Source organism: Dysidea avara, chromosome 1, assembly GCF_963678975.1.
Source record: "Dysidea avara chromosome 1, odDysAvar1.4, whole genome shotgun sequence".
Lineage (NCBI taxonomy): Eukaryota > Metazoa > Porifera > Demospongiae > Dictyoceratida > Dysideidae > Dysidea > Dysidea avara.
The window spans coordinates 14,070,242-14,096,247 of NC_089272.1; the positions used below are offsets into that span (position 1 = coordinate 14,070,242).

The 26,006-nt window shown below is 37.3% G+C and overlaps 2 protein-coding genes across 4 annotated transcripts in view; both read left to right on the forward strand.

Moving 5' to 3' along the window:
- The window catches only part of LOC136257291 (hypoxia up-regulated protein 1-like), a 146,564-nt gene extending 145,182 nt beyond the window's left edge, over positions 1-1,382 (forward strand). For all 3 annotated transcript variants that reach the window (XM_066050412.1, XM_066050407.1, XM_066050421.1), the window contains one exon: positions 1,131-1,382. In XM_066050412.1, the coding sequence (XP_065906484.1) occupies positions 1,131-1,259 (129 nt within the window). In that variant the 3' untranslated portion in view covers positions 1,260-1,382. The remainder of the gene's footprint in view (positions 1-1,130) is intronic.
- Positions 1,383-4,672: 3,290 nt separating this feature from the next.
- LOC136259442 (hypoxia up-regulated protein 1-like) overlaps positions 4,673-26,006 on the forward strand; it is a 67,906-nt gene continuing 46,572 nt past the window's right edge. Inside the window, exons 1-5 of the mRNA XM_066052959.1 lie at positions 4,673-4,680; positions 5,700-5,787; positions 5,829-5,888; positions 7,322-7,451; positions 8,272-8,293. Of these exons, the coding sequence (XP_065909031.1) occupies positions 4,673-4,680; positions 5,700-5,787; positions 5,829-5,888; positions 7,322-7,451; positions 8,272-8,293 (308 nt within the window). The remainder of the gene's footprint in view (positions 4,681-5,699; positions 5,788-5,828; positions 5,889-7,321; positions 7,452-8,271; positions 8,294-26,006) is intronic.

Genomic DNA, 26,006 nt, shown 5'->3' on the forward strand with positions numbered 1-26,006 from the left:
CCAGCCATATAATAGAGATCTGGTGATGATCTAGTTAGCAAATTTCATGTTTAACATAGCAGTGTTGTGTCTTTGGGTTCCATCATTTCTCATGAAACATACCACTGGGGCTCTCGCGATTAATTGTCAATGAAAATATATAATCGATTTTTTTAATTTTGTAATCGATTAATCGCATCGTATACACAGAAAAGTCTAAGTGAAAAGTCTCTTTGCTCACTACAACAAATAGAAAGCTTCTCTATACTATTCCATAAAGCACTAAGTTACAAGAAGCCATTCAACCACACATGTAAGTACTGCTATTAGTGTTAAAATATCAGATCTTCTGAAAACGGTAGCTGTTATACTGAATAAAAAACTGCATCACAGGAAAAATAAACTGATAATCTGTGTATAGTAGCCATCTTGATAACTACAATCAAAACACAGAGTAATCTGGACAAGGAAGCTTGTATTAAAATATTTGTGGTGCCTAATTGTCTATAGAGGCCACACCACCATGGGTATTGTTGTGCTTTATAGCAAAAGTTACTCACTTCTGTTTTATCAATGCTAAAAGCCGTTAGAATATACATCATGCAGTAGGATATTGACAAATCCTTATCAGTACACCTCTATACAGTTGGCTCACCATTTATTAACAACATCCATGACAGATCCTGAGCTCTTAAGTACGCCATATTGCAGCCTGTAAGTGCTGAAAAGGATTGCTAGTGCTGACAACTAAACTACTACTTGTAACTACCTATCAACTGCTACCATTCCTTCAACTTTCCTTTTACCACTGTAATGTTATTCTGGATGGTGTGTAGACTACCACTACTATACAGTATTGGGTAAGTGTAGCTGATGCTATATGCATGGTGTTTGCTACATATAGATTAATCGATATAGTAATCAACAATTAATTGATAAATTAATTAATCGAAACTGAGAGCCCTACATACCACAGTCCTCCTGTTGGTTGATAGTCCTTCACAGGCTTTGCTTTTATATGTGTACTGTGTATTACAAGCCTGTGTATATATGTGTCATTATCCGTGTCTGTGATGTGTCTACAAATGCATCCTTTTGTATAAATACTACTATAGTGTCCATAATGAATGTCTGTGTATCTTAAAATATAGAGTGGTGAGTCAAGTGAAGATCAGGAATCAACAAAAGATCAAGGAGATCAAGAATCAGAAGAGATACTACAACTTGACGGTGGACCTGCAGCAGATGAGAAAGTTGGCGATGATCATCAAGAACTTTAGAAGAACTGGTTTATTTCAATTGCTGTAATGGTCTTGCTGATAGGCAGTATTTTGAATCAATTCAGCTATATCATGTAGTTATGTGTTAGGTGAAAATAATATTCATAAATTATATTTATTTCACATACATGTTCTCTGGAGTATGTGTTGTATATGACTGAGCCTGCGAAAATAGGAAATGTGGGCACAAACTATACTCTGTCACACAATAGGTCATATCTCCGTACTGGAATAAAATATATCTATTCTATAACTTGCATTATAAAGCCAAATAAATGAGTAATATGTGCTGAACATTTCATGGCTATAGCGTAATGGTATAAAAAGTTATGAGCCATGAAAGCTTTAAAACTTAGGCAAATTCTATGTTCCCACATGCCCTATTTTTGCAGTCCCTGTCACAACAAAACCTGGCGTAATAGCACAAACGTATAATAGACTTGAGCAATTCTGCTTTGAAACAGCCAATTATGCTTTGGAGCAGTGCTCAATAGTCAAGCCTATGTTGCGTTAAAAATAAATTATGCCTTTCAACATCAAAATTGTACTTAAGAGCTAACTGTGTCATTAGAGTAAATCTGACTTGAAGAGTACTGTAAGTGATGGCTCAATTGGAATATCTTCCACTATTGATATAAAAATGGAATGCATCCATGGCAATGTAGTATCCCAGCTTTATACCCATAGTAAAAAAAGAAGCTATGCTAACTATCCACTATAGGTTGAGCCTATCATAATGGTTTGAAAATAGCCTATTATGCTTTTGAGGCCTGCAGTTATATTATGCTCAAAATCAAAATTATGTCATAAAGTTGGTCATTTTATTAGAGTATATCAACCTTTCCTGACTGCTGCATTAAACCCTTTAAAGTTAGCCTTTTAATGTACCAATCACAGAAAAAAAATGCATTTGCTTTTATGCACTACCTTATAAGTGAAGCACGTACAGTCATCTTTTCACTGCACATAATGTATTATGTAGTGAAGTTACAAACATGTACAGTACATGCTATGTAGATCAAATGTAATATTTTCATCATGTGATCATGATGTGCTGTAGTGTTCACAAAAGAAAACTTGTCAATGATACCTACAAATGATACTATTAATGACATGTACCTGACATGCATACTCTCACCATCTCAGTCTGGGATACACACCTACTTTCAACACTCGATGTACAAAAGTCTAGCGGATCACACATTCTAAAACATTGTGCAAATACAATTGCTTAAGTGATCTTTATCCCATAGCTCATTACTGAGTGATTGGCTATCAGCTAATATCTGTCCAGTATTCGGCAGTACTTGGGCGTTGTAAACTTACAAGGGACTTTTCATAATTATTTCAACCCTGCAAGAAAATGGCGTATTAATTTTATACTTAATTGGTTGCCATCAGAGGTACTACCTGTGGCTATTCTGAAACTTCTTGTACTATCTCACCTACGCTGTGTGGTGTCTGTTTGGGGACCATCTTTGAGTCATGATCCGCAGTCCAGATTGGAGAAGATAGTTAATCATGCTGTTAGGGTTGTTTAATAAGGAAATATAGTTGGTGAGGGCATCTATGGTGAGGGGCAACTGTTGTCAGCAGGTGATGACCTTTTTTTTTTCTTCTTTTTTTGGTCTTTTACTTACAGCTAGGCTGAAGTTGCAATTCCAAAGTGGAACCCCTCTTTTTAAAAGTCTGGATCCACCCCTGATGTGTACTGAAAAGCAGAATGCAGTGAAGGGTACTAGTAGCTATTAGCTAGTCCATTGGCAATCCTTAGCAAAGTGCAACTATATTTGCATTTATGGGCTTTCTGAATATGTTGTTGTGATAGACTGATAGTCAAATGATTATATCTGCTGGGTTATGAAGACTGAACTATAGGCTAGCTACAAATTCCAGCACCATTACCAACAGTATAGGGTCATATCAGAAGGTAACTGATACAGATTTTACATTCAAAGACAAAAGTGGATGAATATGCTATAGTATAAAACTGCAAATTACCAAAAGACTATACAGTTTGCTAAATGGCTGAATTGGTAGCTAGTTACATAAACATAATATACCAATATACTGAAGCTGATATATCTAACCTTACCAATTAAACCAACTAACACTTTTGAATCATATAATTCATTTTAAAATATAAAAACCACACTGATCACCTCTCATAGCCATAGTGGAAAACTCTGCTAATCATCTGAATAAAACTGAACCCACAATTACAACTTTTGTAACTGGAGATGCAACCCACAATCGAAAGTTGTTTTTGAAGAACTCTTGAGGAAAAGGAAGCTATATTCTCCTGGAACAGAGTTGAACAATAGGTATAGTTACATAGACATTATTTGTGTTGGTAGTGATGCATAGTTCCTGAAGTAAGTCTGCTTTTGATGCACATAGAAGATTTAGGGTTTTATTGGCCGAGTACTAACTTAGAAAGGAAAAGGGGGGGGGGGGGTAGCCCCAATCCGCCACTGGAATCACTGTATACATAACATCATCCTTCGTATAGCGGTCGTTTCCTTTTATGGTGGCTTGTTGAGCCAATGGTCTGACACAACTGCACCGTTTCAATTAATGCGCAATTATCACACTTTCTGCCTTTCAATGAATGCTATATAAACTATCAGACTTCATTGCTTAAACGTATTCAATAGCTATAACCAACATTCATAACAAGCTCACCTTGCCCTTTCTGTATAAAGACTAGTAAAATTATTACTGTATTGCGGTTGGTGCGAGCCTCTTATAATAATTACTCATTTATAACGGTCATAGCCACTAAAATGCTGCAGACCACCTTATACAGGTTTTCTCTATAACAGCCACCTGTATATAAAGTCCAGATATATCTGGTCCCAAGGTGACCATATAGGCAGGTTCCACTGTACCAGGTCAAAATTTGAAACTAATGGCATACTCCTACATTGAGTTATGGTACTTCAAAGTCATAAAAGTGGATGTGTGTGGAAACCTTGTTTTGTGAAATTTGGTCACATTATTTTGTTAAATGCTAAAGCAACACCGCTAGTAAAGCATGAGACAAGCCGAGTACTAGTGTTTTAATAGCATCAGAGCCAAGTGCAGAGTGCTTTAATATATCCTGTTCTCTGATCTTCATCCTCGATCAAAACGAAAGTCAAAAGTGAAGCAAGAAATTTGCAGTAAGTCAAAAGACAAGTTCTTTTGTAAAGTGCATACCACAAATTGATACTTATAAAAACCACAATTTTATGAAAATTTACAAAACTTTTTCGAGTTTGACCACTTTGACCGAGGACGAAGATCGGAGTACAGGGTATATTGGAGTGCCATCTGTCAATTTCACGAGCAAGGCGATGGAATTTTCTAGTGGATTGAAGCTCAGTACATAAAACGTACTAACATGACACCTTGGTTGTACATTTAGCTACATGTCTAGGTGAGTGTTAGTGGTGTGGCCTGTTAGTTAGTGTAATAATCGCAATTTTTGTGTGGAACAAAACTGCGTTCCTGTGTTATGTTGGCTGTGCTCAGCTGTCCTGAGGGTTGTTGACAATATATAAAATCGTTGGTGATTGTATTTTAATTACTGTGATAACTGTTTAAGCTTGGAAGTTTAGTTTGTTGGCAGTTCACACCTCAACAGTTAGGCTTGAGTACATTATGCTTTTTAAAGTACCTATTATTCTTTCTGGCAATTCTTTTTTTATTCACCTATTATTCCCAAAATTATTCCCAAATATTCCTGGAGTAATTCCTGGAATTGTAAAAGTCAAATGGATATTCTTCTGCAGCTGATCATGAAAATGTAACCATAAAAACTATACCCAAAGATCAAGATACTCTAATAGAGCAGTCACAACTAAACTTGTCTGACTGCTCTATTAGAGTATCTTGATCTTTTTGCCTGATTTTGTGCTACCAATGATTGTGGATGATCCTTTACAATTTTTCTGCGATACTACATGAAAAATGTGTGAATTTTAATTAATTATTCTGGAAGATCGCCCTATTATTTTGAAATTATTCCTGATTCTTTTTACCACCGATTATTCCCATAGTTATTCTGGCATAATGCACGCATGCCTATCAACAGTACTTACAGTACTTTTTTGTTGGATGTTACCCACGCAAAACTCTATATAAAGTAGCACAGTTTATTACACCATTTTAGATGCTGGGGATGGAGCCTATCAGCAATGTAGGCTGCTACTGTATACCAACTGATGTGTTGTGGTGATCAATTTATTGTAATCCATACTGAAGTATGTGTAACGTGAACTTGTGTATGTCGTTACATTTTGAACCATGCATTGTGTGTGTGTGTGTGTGTGTGTGTGTGTGTGTGTGTGTGTGTGTGTGTGTGTGTGTGTGTGTGTGTGTGTGTGTGTGTGTGTGTGTGTGTGTGTGTGTGTGTGCTGTATATGCTACTGTAAAGTACTAACCTTGTGTCAACAGGAGAAAGAAATTCCCAACTTCTCCTGCATCTGTAAGATGTAACACAGCTGAGGGTTCTTACCTGGAGGATTTACCTGTGCTGGTCCTAGTACCTAAATGGTGTGCAGGTATTGTTGTACTTGTTCACAGAGTGACAATAACTGTGTTGCACAGCTGCCAGAGGCTTTGCTTTGCTTGCAGTTGCTTTTTGTGTGTGTGTGTGTGTGTGTGTGTGTGTGTGTGTGTGTGTGTGTGTGTGTGTGTGTGTGTGTGTGTGTGTGTGTGTGTAGTGAGAAATGTTTGAAATGCTTTGATGGATGCATGTACATACATATATCAATGTACATACATATATCAATGATTTGTTTCACTGACTTTTGTTAGAGTTCAAGAGTTGTAGCTACAGTAAATGTAAAGTGAAGTACATGATGTGGTTTTCTGTACAAGGGAACCCTTAAATTGGACATTTTGACTATTGCACGTCCATGGTCCCATATTGATTAATATACCAAAATCAGGACACTTATTTAATTAAGATAATTTATGAGTATCCTGAAGTGGGTTTGATTGTATTGTGATTATGCTGCAATAATAATGAGCATAATAGGTGCCTGAAAGCATTGAGCATAATGCTAGCACAATAGGCTGAACACTTGTGCATTACCATAAATTCTTGCTTATCAAAATAGAAATCACAGAAAAGGATCAATATATTCTAATAGAACATTCAGAAAATAATCAGCCGACTGTTCTATTAGAGTATATCGATATTTTCTGTGTCATGCATTTTGAGGATATGAATATTGAGTGTAATTTGAGCATACATAGGCATAGCTAGATATTTTTAGATGGGGGGGGGGGGGCTCTAAACTCTTGGTTTGATTTGGTAATGGCACAGCATTGAAGAGCCAAAAAAGGTCAGTTCCTTCTAAGAATGGCTGCCCTCCACCAAACACACATAAGTACATAATTTACAACTTCATAATTTGCTACACTACCTCTCTGAATACTGTAACTGCTTTATTAGAGTAATTGACTGCTCTATTAAAGTATCTCGATCCAGGGGTGTACTGAGAGGGATTTCCAGGGGTTTCAAGAAACCCCTTTTGGATTTTACATACTACTTAAAACATTAAGAAATTGAAACTTCTGGTTTCCAGAATCTGTAATCTATCATGGAACATGACACATTTTAAACTTTTATCTTAGTTAAATAATAGTTTCTAATATGATAGTAACATTTATAGCATTGTTCTGAATTATAATTTTGGTGAAAAAGATTGAGTTACATACTCTAATAAAGCAGTCGGGTAATATAAACACTCTAATATAACAGTCACTTAGCTGTAGTGGAAACTCGTTTTCAAAATTCCTGCATACGCCCCTGTGATCTCTTTGCAATAAAATTGCAAGGGGGGTTCCAGCCCTCCTTGCTCCCCTGGTTGCTATGCCTATAGCATAATAGGTAAATACTGAGCATTAATTTAAGCATACAGTAATAGACAAAATTTTGAGCAGTGCAGCATAGCATAATAGGTAAAATAATGAGCATAATTGGCGGGTACCTAATTGCCTTTCTACCTAGAAAAAAATCAAAGGACACTTTGACCATCATGGCATACATACGTGTGTATTTTCTGTAGTCCATCAAATATCCAAAGAATACCTACCCATATCTTCAGTTCTTGGTCAGCCACAAGTATGACAGTGAAGCAGTGAGAACACACCAGAGATGGTTCCTACATCATGAACTGTCTGAACACCCTGACACAGGCAAGCCTAATTACTATCCTGTATAACATATGTTTATATATACTGTTGTGAGTGTCTAATAAAATTAAGTTGAATTTGGTTAGCAGATAAAGTACACTGAATGTGGACATCTTATTAATCAAGACATTTTGTTCGTGGTTTCACAACTCCCATTTATATTAGTACACACAAATGTACTGCTACATCTGAAACCAGTACAGTACTCCCAACTACTCCCATAGTTAAGTGAGCTGGTTCCAAAGTCATGTCAAATTCCAAGTAGTTGAGAGAATCCCTATAGTTCACAGTTTCTGAATGCCATTCCCATGATATGCGCATGATAAGTGGATGTGGTTAGGTCAATGAATGTCAGTTACATACATTTGGTTGGGAATGTTTACTAATAAATTGGATTTAATGGTGACATTTACATGTAGTGTGAGATCAATACAGAGTACTCTAGTGGCTTCTGTGATGAATACTTTTTTAATCTGGATTGTGGAGAGTGGCTGCTTATAGGCAGTTCAACTGCACCAGTTTTATGATTCACCTGTAATTCTTGTATAAACTTTTTGTTACTGGTTTGTATATGAAAGAAGTGAACTGCTGTGGTGTTGGTGGTTGCTAATATGATATGAGAATACTCTAATAAAGCATTCAGATTTATTTCTGTGGTGTGTGTGTTCTTTTAGAGTGTTTGAGCAGACAATAAAGCAATAGAGTTTGTTTATTCAAGAAAATTTGCTGAACGTATATTTCATGAATTGGAAACTGTGGTTTTTTGGGATTACTTATTTGTCCATGTGTTATGTGTGTGTGTTCTTTGTCTTGTTTCATATAGGAACAGTTCTGTTTAAACAAAAGTGAGTAATCACTAACAGTGTTGTGTGCATACATGCATACATGCATGTTGTAGTTAAATGATAAATATGTATGTGTATCCTTAACATGCTAACATGTAAAGTTAACTAAAGTATCTGATTTGAACTTCACATTATGAAGTTTGGGCTTCTTGACCTTCAATATTACCCAAAAACAGCCTCACTTTTCCTTCAGAACAGAGTGGCAGTATCAGTGTATGTAATGTAACCTAAAAATTCCTTTAAGGTGATCCCAAACCCATCCAACAGTTTCTATGAAATTAATAAAAAAAACTCTATTCAATTGAATATTCCATAGACTAACTGATTCCTTCAGACAAGCATAACTCTCGACTATGGTTAGCACTACAGGCTTAATTTCTTCACTGTTCAACATCACTTTGGCATGAAACATACCTTTTCGTCAACTGCAGCTGCAGTAGTGCATGCATCATGGATTTAACTTTGTCCTCTTTTGTGTCATATTTCTTTCTCCACTGCCTCAAAGATGTTGATTTGCGATAACGCGTGGTGGCTTCAATGCAAGCTGATATCATCCATAATTTCTGTAGTGAGTGTATTGATTGCAGAGACCCTTCTTTAGGGAATAATCTGGGGGGGGGGGGGGGGGGGGGGCACAGCCCCCACTCCCCATGAGTTAGCTATTTTATTTATACCTAAAACCTTGAAAAATGGAAAGGTCTCAAAGTTGTATAATCGAATGGTCAATATTCAATGGCATCACATTAAAATTTCACCGAGTATATTTACACCTAAATTTTCAAAATTTTCTTGGGGGGGGGGGGGGGGGGCCTAGACCTCCTAGAGTCCGAAGCAGCTTACTCTCCCCCCAGCTTAATATTCTGGGTTAAACCCTGCTTCTTGTACTGTCCTTTGCTAGAAATGCTGTGTAAAATGAACTGGAATAGCCATTGCTTTCTAGTAATTGATAGTTGGGGTGTGTATTTAATTGCAAAATCCATACTGACTGCAGAAGTTCTTACACTCTTCTTTGTTTGTAATGCTGTAAAATGGGTGGAACAAAGTTAAACAAAATGGCAACAATGCTTACTAGTAATTGATAACCAGGGTGCACGTTATACCTGACAATTCCATACTTTCCTTTGATGTGGTATGTGTGGTTCAGTTGTGATTGTTATATTTGAGTAGGAATCAATAAAAAGCAAGGAAACAAGGGAGGCAGAGTGGATTATAACGATCGGCCATTGGACATTTACCAACCAATTATCTCGAAGACCGCCCAATTATCTACTGAACCGGTCAAGGATGGCTGACCGATTTCCGCTAAAAAAAAAAAAAATCCCAATTGAACAGTCAGCGACTCTAATAGAGTGGTCAAGCAGCTTTTTAAAAAGTGTACCTAAAAGGTTAAAAAAAAAGTGAAAAAAAAGGTTGTCTGACTTGGGATATCGAACCTGCACCTTTCAGTGAAGTGCAATCTGCACTATTCTACCACATGCTCACACACCGTTTTAGTGGCTTCTGAAGGGGTTTTAAATGTCCTGCAGTTAAAACCGTAACTGACATAGATACATGCCACAAAACATCACATTGAATAATTCATCAAACAGATTTATTATGTATGTGGTTTAACAATGTAACAGTACATGGCTGCTGAAGGAGTTTTAGGTGTCAAAATACTCACATCCAAGCTTTGAAAATCCAAATTTTTTTCAGGGGTATGTCCCAATGTTACATGCTTATGCATGTTGCTAAACATTGCCATACAATGCCAGATCAACTTTGACTTTAATCTGACATAGTGTCAGATCAACAAAGACTAGTTATAATCCTCTTTGAAGGGAGGTCATCTATACTTGCAGCTGGACGTTTAATAACTCCTAAAGAAGCAAAAGCATTCCCTTTAAATTTTGCATGGTGACTATCCATCAAAAGAAATCTCTGATTTTTCCTATAGCTACTTGTATTTACATATACATGCATGGACACTGTGGATATATAAGTTTTTGAGCTTTGCACAAATGCTTGCTTTCAAGACTGCCTTCTTCACAAATTATATATATATATATATTGAGATCTGTACACTAAAGTATGTGATATTTATTGTAATATGAAATATACTTGTGTATGTTATGAATATAATAGTAATTTGTCACTACAGTAATTGTCCATCTTGTACTCATGATTGATGCTACTCATGTTTTGTTCATGTCATACAGTGAAGAGGTGTACTCACTAGAGGAGCTACTAGGGATGATATTCAACTCCTCTAGACAAATTGCTGAAGACTATGCTGGTAATATAACACACTTGGCTGTACTCAGTGACTGTGACCCTTCAAGTGTTGTATGTGATGACTGTTCTATTAGAGTGTTTGACTGCTTTATTGTAGAGTTGACTTTTCTATTAGAATAATTATTTTGATAATATCAATTTTTTGTTGATGGTATTGATGCTATCATAGTATTGATGTACATAGTATTGTACAACTATAATTGAGAGGAATTGTGCATATACTAAAGATTTTTAGGCACCTCTACAGAGCTGTCTAGTCAGAGATGATCAGAGTTATAATTTGTCAATGCTTCTGATTAATTGCATGTTTTGCTACACCACCTGTGAAGGGTGTTTGTTTACTTTCATGATGTAATGTAATGGTGCATTCGTTTGGTTGCATGTATTTGGTGAAAATTTAGCCTGCTGCCATGGTAGCATATTTCACTACCCAAAGGCAATGCTAAAAAGCTTCCTTTGTTACATGCCTGTGTAATTTTCTCAGATTTTATGTCACCCTAACCATTTCACACCATACTACTGTACATAGGATTGTGTAATTTTGAGCATGTTGTGACATGTACACACCTGTTATTTCAGAGCAGTTGAAAGATGTGTGGTGATAGCTGCTCCACCGTTCTTCACCATGGCACAACGTAAAGCCATCCTCTTGTGAGTGATTGTGTGGTGTGTTGTGTGTGTATGTGTTGTGTGTGTATGTGTTGTGTGTGTGTTGTGTTTGTGTGAGTGAGTGTGTGTGTGTTGTGTGTGTGTGTAGTGTGTATTAGTACTGTGCAATATACAAACCGCAGTATCTATTTTTGATACCATCTAATTTATTATCACCGCAATACCGTGGATTTTAAAAAACACGCTTTAAAACTTAACTATTTGTATGAAAAGTGTACATATGAAAGGATATTTACTGGTGCACAATAATTATTATGCTGAAAAAGGCTAACATAATTGTGTCTTCTGTAAAAAGGAGTACTTTTGTATCTGATGCAGTACTGTAGTAAAGGTCTAATTTAAACCAAAACAGTCAAGCTATAAAAAAAGAGTGCGGCCCCCAAAAAGGCCAAGGTGAAAAAAGATGTGAAATCCAAGGTGGCGGTCAAGAAATCACTGCGATGGTAGGTTAATGGCAAAAATTTTAATTACGACAATTCAGGAGAATTTGCGTTGCCTCCTCCACTAGGATTCGGCACTGAATCCACCTGAATTGTCATAATTAAAATTTTTGCCATTAATCTACCGTCACAGCCACCTTGGATTTCACATCTTTTTTCACCTTGACCTTTTTGGGGGCCGCACTCTTTTTACAGCTTGGCTGTTTTGGTTTAGATATCACTTCTTTTTGTATTGCAAGCCACAAAGCTGGCCATAAACTGGCTTTGGTGCTTCCTTTTAACTTGTTTTTTTTTTACTGCAGGAATTGTGGAACAAAGGAAGTAATTGTGTGTATAGCATTTGTCCGATTAAATATTTAACATTGAATGATGATTATCACGTACTGTAGTTAATAAGGTGACTTCTTACATAACTAAACTGTAGTTGAAACTCTCATTGTTTGTAGCTGAACTCTTTTCAGGCTGATTTGTTTCTATATATAGCTGAACTTTCTACATGCAGGATGATTTGTTTCTAGCTGAACTTTCTACAAGGTGGTTTGTTTGCAACTAAACTCTCTACATGGTGGTTTCTTTGTAGCTGAACTCTCTACAAGGTGACTTGTTCTAGCTGAACTCTCTACAGGGTGGCTGAACTTTCTGCAGGGTGATTTGTTTGCAACTGAACTCTCTACAAGATGATTTGTTTCTAGCTGATCTCTCTATAGTGTAACTTGATTGTAGCTAAACTCTCTGCAGGATGGTTTCTTTGTAGCTGAACTCTCTACAGGGTGACTTGTTTCTAGCTGATCTATCTACAGGGTGACTTGTTTCTAGCTGATCTCTGGATGACTTGTTTCTAGCTGATCTCTGTACACAGTGACTTGTTTCTAGCTGAACTCTCTATAGGGTTATCTGTTTGTAATTGAACTCTCTACTGGATGGTTTCTTTGTAGCTGAACTCTCTACAAGGTGACTTCTTCTAGCTGATCTCTCTACAGGGTGATTGTTTGTAGTTGAACTTCTACAAGGTGATCCTTCTAGCTGATCTCTCTACAGGATGACTTTTTCTAACTGATCTCTCTACAGGGTAAATTGTTTCTAGCTGAACTCTCTACAGGGTGATCTGTCCGTAGCTGAACTCTCTACAGGGTTATTTGTTTACCGCTGAACTATTTATGTAATGGTTTCTTTGTAGCTGAACTCTCTACAAGGTGACTTCTTCTAGCTGATCTCTCTACAGGGTGATTGTTTGTAGTTGAACTTCTACAAGGTGATCCTTCTAGCTGATCTCTCTACAGGATGACTTTTTCTAACTGATCTCTCTACAGGGTAAATTGTTTCTAGCTGAACTCTCTACAGGGTGATCTGTCCGTAGCTGAACTCTCTACAGGGTTATTTGTTTACCGCTGAACTATTTATGTAATGGTTTCTTTGTAGCTGAACTCTCTACAAGGTGATCCTTCTAGCTGATCTCTCTACAGGATGACTTGTTTGTAGCTGAACTCTCTACAAGGTGATCCTTCTAGCTGATCTCTCTACAGGGTGACTTTTTCTAGCTGATCTCTCTACAGGGTGAATTGTTTCTAGCTGAACTCTCTACAGGGTGATCTGTTCGTAGCTGAACTCTCTACAGGGTGATTTGTTTGCAGCTGAACTCTTTATATGATGGTTTCTTTGTAGCTGAACTCTGTACAAGGTGATCCTTCTAGCTGATCTCTCTACAGGATGACTTGTTCGTAGCTGAACTATCTGCACGGTGATCCTTCTAGCTGATCTCTCTACATGCAGGATGACTTGTTTGTAGCTGAACTCTCTACAAGGTGATCCTTCTAGCTGATCTCTCTACAGGGTGAATTGTTTCTAGCTGAACTCTCCACAGGGTGATCTGTTCGTAGCTGAACTCTCTACAGGGTGGTTTGTTTGCAGCTGAACTCTATACATGGTGGTTTCTTTGTAACTGAACTCTCTACAAGGTGATGTCTTCTAGCTGATCTCTCTACTGGATGACTTGTTTCTAGCTGATCTCTCTGTAGAGTTAAAACTTTCTCTATAGAGATAATTATAGCTTGTTTGCATAGCTGAACTCTTTACAGGGTGATTTTTTTGAGTGATTGCTGAACTCTCCGGCTACATGGTGACTTGTTTGTACTACAGATTGACTTGTTTGTAGCTAAACTCTCTACAGAGTGACTTACTTGTAGCTGAGCATTGTATAAAGTAACTTGTTTGTAGCTGATCTAGATGAACTTTCTACTAGGTAGCTTTTTTGTAGTTGAGCTCTCTACACAGTGATTTGTTGTAGCTGAATTCTCTACAGAGTGACTTTTGTTGTAGCTGAACTCTCTACAGGGTGACTTGTTTATAGCTGAACTCTCTTCAGTGTGACTTATAATGCTCTGAATCTCTACAGCGACATATTTATAGCTGAACTCTCTACAAGGTGACTTGCTTGTAGCTGAATTGTCTATAAGATTAACTGTTTGTAGCTGAACTCCCTACAGAATAACTTGCAATGTAATATAATTCTGTAATGGGGTAAGTTATGAACGTAGCTGAATGCTCTATTTGGGTGACTGTTCTATTAGAATATTTTGATCTCGCATATGCTACACGTAGTTGGCTTTGGAATCATAACTCAGTGGTTTGTAATCCGATTCTTCTGTACTACTACTGCAAGGACTTTCTATGATAATTATTCCAGCTACACACCGATTTTCAGCTCATTGCTCTGAGCGGTTTGTCTGGTAGGTGTGAAAACTAATAGTTTTTTATTCATAAAAATCGATCGCATAATTGTGACACAGGTTGGGTTTTGTGTCATATCTCGATGGCCTTTAACTGGATTTCTTTCTCACCACAAAAAGGCACTTCTACGATAGATACTCCATCTACTTAGCAATTTTCAGCTCATTCCTTTAAGGGGTTCACCCTGTGGGCGTGACAGACCTTTGACCTTATTGTACACAAAGAATTGGTAGTAACTCCGTGAATATTCACGGGATTCCTACCAAACTTGGTACTGAGATTTGCCTTAATGAGCTCTTTAAGTGTACTAAATTTCAGCCTGATTGGAGCATGCATTCGTGTTTTATGACCAATTTTGCGAAGTGTGCGAAAATAAGTAGAAGAAAAAAATGAAGTAAAAAACCCCCCAAACTTTGGCCGCTTGTATCTCAGAAATAGCTGGAGCGATTTTCTTCAAATTTGGAATGTAGACTTCCCTATCTATCCAGCACTTCTGTAGCAAGTTTGGTGTCAATTGGATAAGGGAGTACAGAGCTACAAAGGTGTGATAATTGCATTTTCTTTCTTCCCGTTAATATACTCATGGTGTGGCGTGCCAGCCTCCTGGGTTGCACGACACACTACTGTGTGTCTTGATCTAAAATAGCATCCATCTAAGCCATACCGATAATACAGTTATACTGCAATATCAAGTCAATATCATACTCTATGAAGAGCAAAACTCTCAGCTAGTGTGTGGTGTGGTGTGGTGTGTGTGTGTGTGTGTGTGTGTGTGTGTGTGTGTGTGTGTGTGTGTGTGTGTGTGTGTGTGTGTGTGTGTGTGTGTGTGTGTGTGTGTGTGTGTATGTGAGTGTGAGTGAGTGAGTGAGTGAGTTAAGTGAGGGAGCAAGCGAGCATATCTGATAACTGCCAACATTTCTGCTGGTAGCACAACACGCACCCTACAGTGTCTTTATTACTTATTACATGTACGTAGCTGTCATACTGCCAGGCATGTATTGTTACATACTTTGGGTAACTGCCCACTTGACAGAATAGGGTGAAATTAGACTTCTAGTAATTATCCCACACCAGTAATCAGTTGGTATGTATCCCAACTAAAAGGTCCTATGTACACGCACACAAGTAACACAGATGTGTACATGATACACATGCGCAAGCACACACACATACGCATACGCATGCTACATACATATGCATACTACAGATGGAAAGACAGACAGACAGACAGACACACATGTACACACATTTGTTTTAGGAAACCTACTGTACACGTGTGTACCATATACAAATATTTGAGAATTTAATGTCACACATTTAATCCACAACCTTGAAGTTTGTTCATATGTTTACAGAAATGTAATGTGACCTAATTTATTAGAGTTGCTGAGCTGTTGGGTCTAACAGTGCATCAGTTGATGAATGAGAACACTGCAGTAGCCCTCAACTATGGAGTGTTTAATGTCACACCTCAGGTACTGTTGTTGATAATTATGTATGTACATGTGTGTAACTGAATGTGCTAATGTGGTGAAATCTTAATATCAAGAGTCTTCTCTGTTATTTGGCTTTGATAATGAGGTGGTCTTATTTGATGAGGCCATGAAGTATTCCTTAGCTATGTGTGGGACCTACGTAATTGACATGGTCACTCTAATGAGATGGTTATAAGATCATGAATTTAAAACTTGAGATGCATGTTATTTTGTTATTCCATAGTCTCTGTAGTACGTAGTTGTGCTATATGCACAGTGATGTGTCCAAGTTTAGAGTAACGGTGGCAACGAGAGATAAGGTTGGGTCCAGAAATGTAGTGTAGGGCTTACAAATGTAGTGTGGGGCCTTAACTTTGTATGTCACAGGTGATTGTGTAGTGGTTGGTGAGAGGTGGTGGTGGCTATTTTAATTGAGTGGTGGTTGGTACCAACCACTGCCAACCACTGTGGGCACATCCTAAATTGTTGTCAATGAAGACCCTTTTTAGAATAGTGAAGTCATCTGTTTTCTTAATCCCACCTTCCTTTTTCACATAAGCTACCAAAGCAGTAAGCACCTTGATAATCAGGACACTACAGTAGACCCTCAGTTATCTGACTCCTGTTTATCTGAAATTGGAAATGACTGTTCTATTATTAGAATATTTTGAGTACAGTTGTATGTTCTAATAGAGTAACTCTGTACATAAATGTATGGGCTGAACAATTTACTTATCTGACACCTTTACCATTGCCTGAGACTAATTGGGGCTCAGATAACCGAGGGTCCAGTGTAGTTTTCTTTCTAAAGTATTTACAGTATGTGTGATCACTTTATTGATGTTGTTCATAGTACTTCATGTTTTCTGATATGGGAGCTATCAGTACTACAGCTACTATTGTAAGTAAGTCTGTAGCTGCAAGGTACAACATGTGAACGTGTATCTGTGTTATATTGATTGTGTATTTACAAATATATACATGCTTATTATATTTGTGTACGTATGTGTGTATGTATGTATGCATACATGAGCAACCGTTTGTGTTTTTCTGTGTGATTATATGTGTAGTGTGTGTATTATGTAGTGTGTTTCCATTTGTGCTATGTACATAAAAGTGAATTGTGTTGTTTCACAATACATGTAATGCATGACGCACATACATTACGATGTTGTGTGATGTTGTATGTACATCTTTAGTTGTGAAATGGGTATAATGCATGAGTGTTGTCATAGCAACACGAATGTCAATAATTATACAGATATACACTGTTTATACATGTGTTGAACATAATCTGGTTATCTTGTACTATGATGATTTAGCAGTTGGTACAAATTGCATGCAATGATTCAATTATAGTAACCAATTATATGGTTAATTTTTATGTTAAAAATACATGTTTCCAACATCTGCATGTTGTTTATATGTGCAAATCAAGATACATGTGCATACACAACCATGCTTGTTTATTTCTTAGTCACTGTATTATCATGTGTTCATTGTTGTAAATTTCATAGTTTATTGCAAATAATCGATTATTCTGTTATTTATAATTCACGATATGCGTGCATGTTCATGGTATGATTGGAGCAATGATGAAAGTTGTTGTATTACTAACATACTCGTGCATACACAATCATGCATATATAATGTATGTGCATATGTAGTTTAATTAACTTGATGTGCTTTCTATATGTATGTTGTATCTAATCAAATACAGCCTAGCTGTAAAAAAAGGGTGCAGCCTCCAAAAAAGCCAGGATGAAAAAAGATGTGAAATCAAAGGTGGCGGCCAAGAAATGGCTGTGATGGTAGGTTAATGGCAAAATTTTTAATTAATGACAATTCAGGTGAATTTGTGTTGCCTCCTCCAAATTTCACCAGGATTCGGCACAAAATTCACCTGAATTGTCTTTATTAAAATTTTTGCCATTAACCTACCATCACAGCCATTTCTTGGCCGCCACCTTTGATTTCACATCTTTTTTCATCCTAGTTTTTTTGGAGGCTGCACCCTATTTTTACAGCTTGGGTGATTTTGATTAGGTATCACTTCTTTTTGTAATTTTAAACCTAAAGCCAGCCTATGGCCAGCTCAGATATTACTTTTAACTTGTCTTTTTCTTTACCACAGATGTAGAGAGAAGACTATTATGAAGAAGATTTTAATGATTTGTTTAGCTACATGTACATTTAGGCATTAATTTTGAATTGTGTTGATTGATCATAAAAATAAGCCACATGGGTTAAGCTACATGGAAATGTGTATGTAGTTCTACATGGAGTCTCATAATATAACTGTACCTTTTGACTACATGGTGAATGGTTTGTAGCTGAACTCACCACATGGTGGCTTATTTCTAGCTGAAACACTCTACAAAATATAGCTGAATCCTCTCCTGTTTCCAGCTGATCTCTCTACAGGGTGACTTGTTTCTGGCTGATCCCTCTACAGGGTGATTTGTTTATAGCCCATCTCTACAGGGTGAATTGTTTCTAGCTGATCTTTCTACAGGGTGACTTGTTTCCAACTGAACTCTGTACAGGGTGACTTGTTTCTAGCTGATCTCTCTACAGGGTGGCTTGTTTCTAGCTACATTCTCTAAAGGGTGACTTGAAATGTAGTTGAACACCATACTGGGTGACTTGATCCAGCTGGTTTCTCTACAGAGTGATTTGTTTCTGGCTGATCTCTCTACAGGGTGATTTGTTTCTAGCTCACCTCTCTACAGGGCTGCTTGTTTCTACTGAACTCTCTACAGGTGACTTGAAAAATAGTTGAAATCTTTGCAGGTAACAGGGTAACTTGCCTAACCAATCTCTCTACAGGGGGATTTGTTTCTAACTGAATACTGTGCAGGATGGTTTATTTCTAGCTGATTTTTCTACTGAGAGATTTATTCACATGATAGCTGGATTCTCCATAGGGTGACTTGAAAAGTAGATAGGGTGGCTTGATCACACTGATTTCTCCACAGCCTTACTCTACAGGTGCCTTGTTCCAGCCGATCTCTCTATAGAGTGATTTGTTTCTAGCTCTGTACAGCGTGATTTGTTTCTAGCTGATCTGACTTATTTCTCGCTGACCTCCCAGAGAAGAGTTTGTGAAGTGTGATGGTAAACATGAAATTTCATGTAGTTTTCAAGTACACTGCCTATAAAAATTCATGGCCACTGCAACCATGAAATTTTCTTGTGCCATGAAATAATTTGTCAGTACTATAAAATTACCATGAAATCATGAGTATTTCATGGCATGGATATTACAATGAAATCTCAATGAAATGACTTTCATGGCACTTAATGGGGATTATTTTACTGTTCATGGATAATGCTTAGGTGTTTCATGGTACTGTTCACTGGTAGTGCTACATGGTGTGGATTTCATTCTATCTGATCTCTCTACAGGGTGACTTGTTTCTGACTAATCTTTCATCAGAGTCATTTGTTTCAAGATGATTTTTCTACAGGGTGACTTGTTTCTAACTGATCTTTTTATAGGGTGATTTGTTTTCAAGCTGATCTTTCTACAGGGTGATAGAAATATAGCTAATCTCTCTACAGGGTGACTTTTTTCTAGCTGACCTTTCTACAGGTGATAGCTGATTTCTCTACAGGGTGACTTCTTACTGGCTGAACTCTCTACAGGATGACTTGTTTCTACCAAATCTCTCTACAGGGTGATTTGTTTCGAGTTGATCTCTGTACAGGGTGATTTGAAATGTAGCTTATCTTTTTACAAGGCTATACTTGTTTCTAGCTGTTGTCTCTACAGGATGACTTCAAATGTAGTTGAACCCTTTGCAGGATAGCTTGCTTCTAGCTGATTTCTCTACTGAAAGAGTTTGTTTGTAGCTGAACACTCTACAGGGTTGCTTATTTCTAGCTGAATCACTCTATGAAATGTAGCTGAATTCTCTCTAGGTGGTTTTTTTATAGCTGATCTCTCCATGGGTGACTTGTTTCCAGCTGAACTGTGTGCAGGGTAACTTATTTCCAGCTGATCTCTCTACAGAATGATTTGTTTCTAGCTGATCTCTACAGGGTGAATTGTTTCTAGCGAATTTCTCTACAGGGTGACTTGTTTCTACCGGATCTCTCTACAGGGTGATTTGTGTTGAGCTGATCTCCCTATGGTGTGATAGGTTCCTAGCTGATCTGTACAGGGTGAATTGTTTCTAGCTGATTTCTCTACAGTTTCCAGCTGAACTCTCTACAGGGTGACTTGTTTCTGGTTGATCTCTCTACAGGGTGATTTGTTTCTAGCTTATCTCTACAGGGTGAATTGTTTTTAGCTGATTTCTCTACAGGGTGACTTTTTTCTACCAGATCTTTCTGCAGGGTAATTTGTTTTGATCTGATCTCTCTACAGGATGATTTGAAATGTAGCTTGTCTCTTTACAAGGTTACTTGTTTCAAGTGATCTCTCAACAGGGTAATTTAAAATACAGCTTATCTCTTTACAGGGTTACTTGATCTCTCTACAGGATGACTTCAAATGGATTTAAACTCTTTGCAGGATAACTTGCTTCTAGCTGATCTTTCTACTAAAAGAGTTTGTTTGTAGGTGAACTCTCCACAGGGTTGCTTATTTCTAGCTGAAACACTCTACAAAATGTAGCTAAATCTGTATAGAGTGACTTGTTTCTAGCTGATTTCTCTATGGTGGCTTGTTTTTAGCTGATCTCTCTACAGGGTGATAATTTTAGCTGATCTCTACAGGGTGACTTGTTTCTAGCTGATCTCTCTACAGGGTGATAATTTTAGCTTATCTCTACAGGGTGAATTGTTTCTAGCTGATCTCTACTGAGCTCTTTATGGGGTGACTTGAAATGTAGCTGAATTCTCCACAGAGTGATTTGTTTGCTGCTGAACTGTCTTCAGGGTGACTTGTTTGTAGTTGAACTCTCTACAGGGTGATTTGTTTGTAGCTGAACTCTCTACAGGGCTATTCGTTTTTAATACTAGTTGAAGGGTAACTTGATTGTAGTTGAACTCCCTATGTTGTTAGTTGAACTCTCTACATGGTGACTTGATTGTAGCTGAACGTTCTAATATAGTGACTTATTGTGCAGCTGAATGTTCTATTAGGGTGACTGCACTATTAGAGTATCTCGATTGTGCAGTTGTTACACCTAGTTCACTTTCATAGTGTAGCTCAGTGGATTTTAATCTGATTCCTTGTAAACCACTGAATGATCACTCTAAAATGATTTATCTACCTCTCTACCTGATTTCAGCTGGTTCCGTTAACTAGTTTGCCTGGTAGGTGTGGCAAGTATTACTTTTTTTATTAACAAACTTGATTGTGCACATTTTACATATGGTTGGAGTTTTTGTTATAACTCCATGACTGTTATTGTGATTTCTTTAAAACCACAAAAGGTTTGCAATATGATGGTTACTTCATGTACAGATGGATTTTCAAGTCATTCCTTCAAACGGTTTACCCTGTGGCCGTGACAAAAAATTGCTATCGAATTTTAAAAAATTGCATATAACTCCCTTGTTCTTTATCCAAAGTGTACAAATTTTGGACTGGCGAGTTATAGCAAAATTTGGACAAAATTTGGCGAGTTATAGCAATTTTTCTAAGTGGTGCGAAAAGAAAAAGAAGGTGAAGAAAAATACGAAGAAACTGAGATGAAATTTTAAGGCGCATATATCAGTGATGGCTTAGCAAATTCAGCAGAAATTTGAAATGGCAGGTGTTCCACCCCGAGGGAGTTTCCACAGTAAAAATGGTTAGTTTCCGTCCAGCTATTATCAAGCTACGGATGCATGAAAATGGCGTTTTCTTGGTTTCTGTAAAATACACACTTGTCTCTCACGTGCAGGGGGGTATGAGGTTTCCGGAAACTGGTCAAGTTCAGATCGAAATACTCTAATAGAGCGGTCAACCACTATAATAGAACAGCCACATTTACTTGTGCCAACACAATAAAAAATAGTCCAAAATCTTATAACAGAGTGTCACGGTTAAAATCTGAAAATCTTCCTTGGGGCATGCCTCAAGACGTGTGTTGTATGCTTCAAAGTCAAATTTGCTCTGTCCCTTAACTCTTTAGTCTGCACCTGATACTGTACCAGAAGGAAGCACAATCAAGCAGCCTACATTATACTTAACATAATTATATTTTTAAAACTGTCAATATTGCTACCAGATTCAGGGGTGTAGGGAGGGGGGTTCTAAGCGGTTCAGGAGCCCCCCTGTAAAATTTAGACTTCTGAGTTTACAGCAAAACCCTAACACATCATTTAGTGTGGCAGGACCAAATGAGTGAGTAATGGTGTATGGCACAGCACAATCATTGATAAAGCTTGCATTCATCTCTCAGGAAAGGATTTACAGAGGTAACATGAGCCCTCTTGAAAGCTTGTAAAAAAAATCGATATACTCTAATAGAGCAGTCAGGTATATACTCTAATAGAGCAGTCACATATACTCTAATAGGACATGCATGTAAATATCCACTATGTTAAGGAACTTCATTAGTGGAGTTTTTCAGACATTCTAACATTTAATAAATGTAAAACTGAGCATGACCTTATACTACTATAGCTTTGGTATACAGTGTTTAAAGATATAGAATGCCACTACTTTATCGCTTGGACATGCAGAATAAATCCATGCTATGCATATTTTGTAGTTATATTGTTTTGATTGTAAGTCATTCCAAATGTATCAGTGGATTCATGGTTTCTATATCAGGGAGATAACTGTCACTTGCAGATGTCTATATGTATCTCTATGTTATGCTGTCTGTTTCCACTAGGTATATGAGTACAAGCTTCATCCTAGGAGCACTTATATAGCTATGCATTATAATTAATGCACTATTATTTGCATAAAATATGGAGTTTTGATTCATTAAAATATTGAAAGTCTCTCAGCAGCAGGGGGCTGTGCCCCCAGACCCGTGCTTCTGATAACTCAATACTGCTGTTGGAACTGATGAAAAAATCCTGGCTACACCTCTGAGATTCCATTTCAAATTACATAATTTTTTGGAAAATCTTGTCCCCATTCCCTCCTAGATTTAAATTTCCATATAGTAAAAGTTTGGAAACCAGTCACCAAAATTCCTGGGGCCGCCCTTGGTCACGCGCCCACACTGGCTGTACTTGGCTGCATGACACACTATCATGTGTCTTAATTAGAGTAATTGGATGGAGCTTTGTGTATAAGTAGGAGCTCATCTTTGGCACATGTGAACTCCTGGTATAATAAAAGAAAATTGGCTTCATTTGTCCAAACAGATTCATTTACAAGTCCTTTTGTGGCTGAACTAGCACAGATGTTTGGATATTAGACAATGGTATGCAGAGTTTACTTTGATATGTGGAGGTCTATTGCTTTCAGAGTAATCTGATAGCAGGTGTGTTATTGGTAAGCACCTGGTTCAGAGTATACTGTATATTCATTTACAGTAATGCAATTAGCCTGTTATGGGAAATTAGTATTTACTGTAGTACATCAACAAACTCCAGTGAGGTAGGCGTTTGTAATGAAGAAAGTGAACTCAGGTAATCTTTTGTGCTTGCTATTCAAAGCATTGCTGTAGCTGGATAATACTGTAGTCTTCATAGCTTTCACCATAGTAAGGATCATTCTGTAGACCTACTGAACTAGGGATGCCATGATAGTCATGACATATGGCATGCCGTGACATAAAGCTCCATGATATGATATGACAGGCTTCTTTATGTTGTGACATAAATATCTCCTAATAATGCACACTTCTCCATTCATTTTGATCAAATTTGATGCAATAAATATGAGAAAAAGTGACAAATTAGTTAGTATGAGCAATGTTGGTTGTTGATGTCATAGTTAATATTGCTGATGTTTTAGTTGATATTTTTGCATGTTAAATCAAAATAGCTATACAATTTCATAAGTAACAGCTTCAGTTGTGAAACTTTAAGAATTCCTTATGTCATGACATATGATATGTTGTGACATACATAAATTTCTATGACATTTGATGTAAAAATTTCTATGTTATGGCATCCCTATACTGAACCATGCTGGTATAGGCTCTTCATTTACACCTTATTTGCTATAAGTCATTGTTTAAGTCTGAGCCCTTGTAACTAAGTTAGATAATCCTAAGGCTGCAGCACAAGTTGCAGTCAGACCTTCAGTGCTGGTCACTGTAAAGCATTATTAATAATAATATCTATCACTCTCATATCTTTCAAGCCTCAAACATGTATTCATCAAGTTTACCAAGGGGTAGAATCCAGATTGTGTACAAGATTTTGAAATCTTATACTTCTTGTGTTTTCAAAATTTCTAGGGATTTTGAAAATGTTTTGTATTAAGTACAAATTTCTCAAATTTCTTTGAATTTTGATCAAAGTTTACAACACAAAAAAGTGGCCCCGGTGCATGGTTCAAGCTGGAGGGTTACTCTGGCAGTTTAGAATATTGAAATTTAACCTATATCTTCAGCATTGTTGTGTCAGTGCGTGTCATCCTCTCGGCTGTTGTCCTCTCAACTTTAACTAGGCCATCTAAGGGCATGCGTCGAGACATGTGTAGCCTGCTGGGATTTCAGCCTAGATTCCTTCAAGGGTATTACTTGAAAGATTTTGATTGTAGATTGACTTGGAGCTCATGCAATGATAGAAAATATGTCCACCCGCTGTCAACAGAGAATGGGAGTACTGTATCGTGTTAGAGATTTTCTGTGTCCAAGACACCTACCTGTTGCTTTTAAATCTTTTGTGAGGCCTGTATGTGAATACGGTAGTGTTGCTGTTATGGGTGCTGCAGCCACTCACTTGATGCAGTACAGACAATGGCTGAGAAACCGAGTGAATGTGCATTTCCCTCACTGCATTTTTGCTGTGAGGCCAGTGCTGTGGGCCTACTTTGTAAGTTGCTTGATTTCCGAGGTTGAGGGCCTCTACAGCAGCTTTGTCCGACTTTGCCTCTGGCACATTCTTATTACTTAAGAAGTTTAATTGATGATCCTTTATCATTATCCTATACACATCTTTAGATTTATTTAGAAGAAGCTTTCTTGGTGAGATCATTAACAAATGGGCATCTACTCCTTTAGACATCAGGCTGAGAGGTTCTGAAGATGGATGGTCTACTGTTTTGAAACTGCCACACAGACATCTTTGTGTTTAATTCTGTGTATGTTGCATGCTCTTTAGATGATATTGTTAAAAATTAAAAATAAATTCATTCAGAATAAGTGTGAATCTCAGTGTGGATACAATAACTTTAGCTGTTACTAGAGTACATCATAGCTAGTATTCATAGTCAGACACCTGCCATAGCTATAATACAAAAACAGATCGAGATTGACATGACATCATATCTGTTGAATCAATACATTACAGTACATCATAGATTACTAAAGTAACCTAAAATATACAAAGATTTTAAGGATTTCAGGATTTCTTGAGTGTGGTATACAAGATTTCAAGGGAGTTGCTGACCCCTCAAAGTTTACAAACTGTTATCATCTTCCATGCCTTGCCACATTCTCTCAAGTCTTTGGGGTAGGGGTTCACTTGTTTATGACAGGAACTCTCTATATTGCTTGTACACTACTGTTCTACTCTTGTATACAAAGTGCCATCAGGAACTTATACTTGTATTTCAAACCAGTATGTGTGTGGTTTACCATTGAGTGGTGTAATTACAACCTTAGTCTTATTGAGGTTAAGTGTTATATTTATCCCTCCCCTCTTTCTCCTGATCGATCTGCATATTTAGAAATTTGTATACGTGTGTGTGTGTGTGTGTGTGTGTGTGTGTGTGTGTGTGTGTGTGTGTGTGTGTAATGAAATATTTTTGTGCAAAATTAAAGTAATGTGTGCAATTAGTACATAGCAAAATCTTAGGACAGCAGTGTGCAGTATTGTGTGTGTTAATTGTTGTTTGGTGTTCAACAATACACAATGGTTAAGGCTCTTGTTTGCCAATCGTTTGGTGTACTTTTAGTAGCACCTCTGTTACGATATTCCACAACAATGTTGTGATTACCTCTGTCTAGTGGTCCCTGCCATAATCCAGAGTTACCAAAGAAGTGAGTATATCCAGGAACAGATACGGTGTGCTTTTGAACAACCGAATTTATTTTGATCCGTAGTACCATGTAGTGA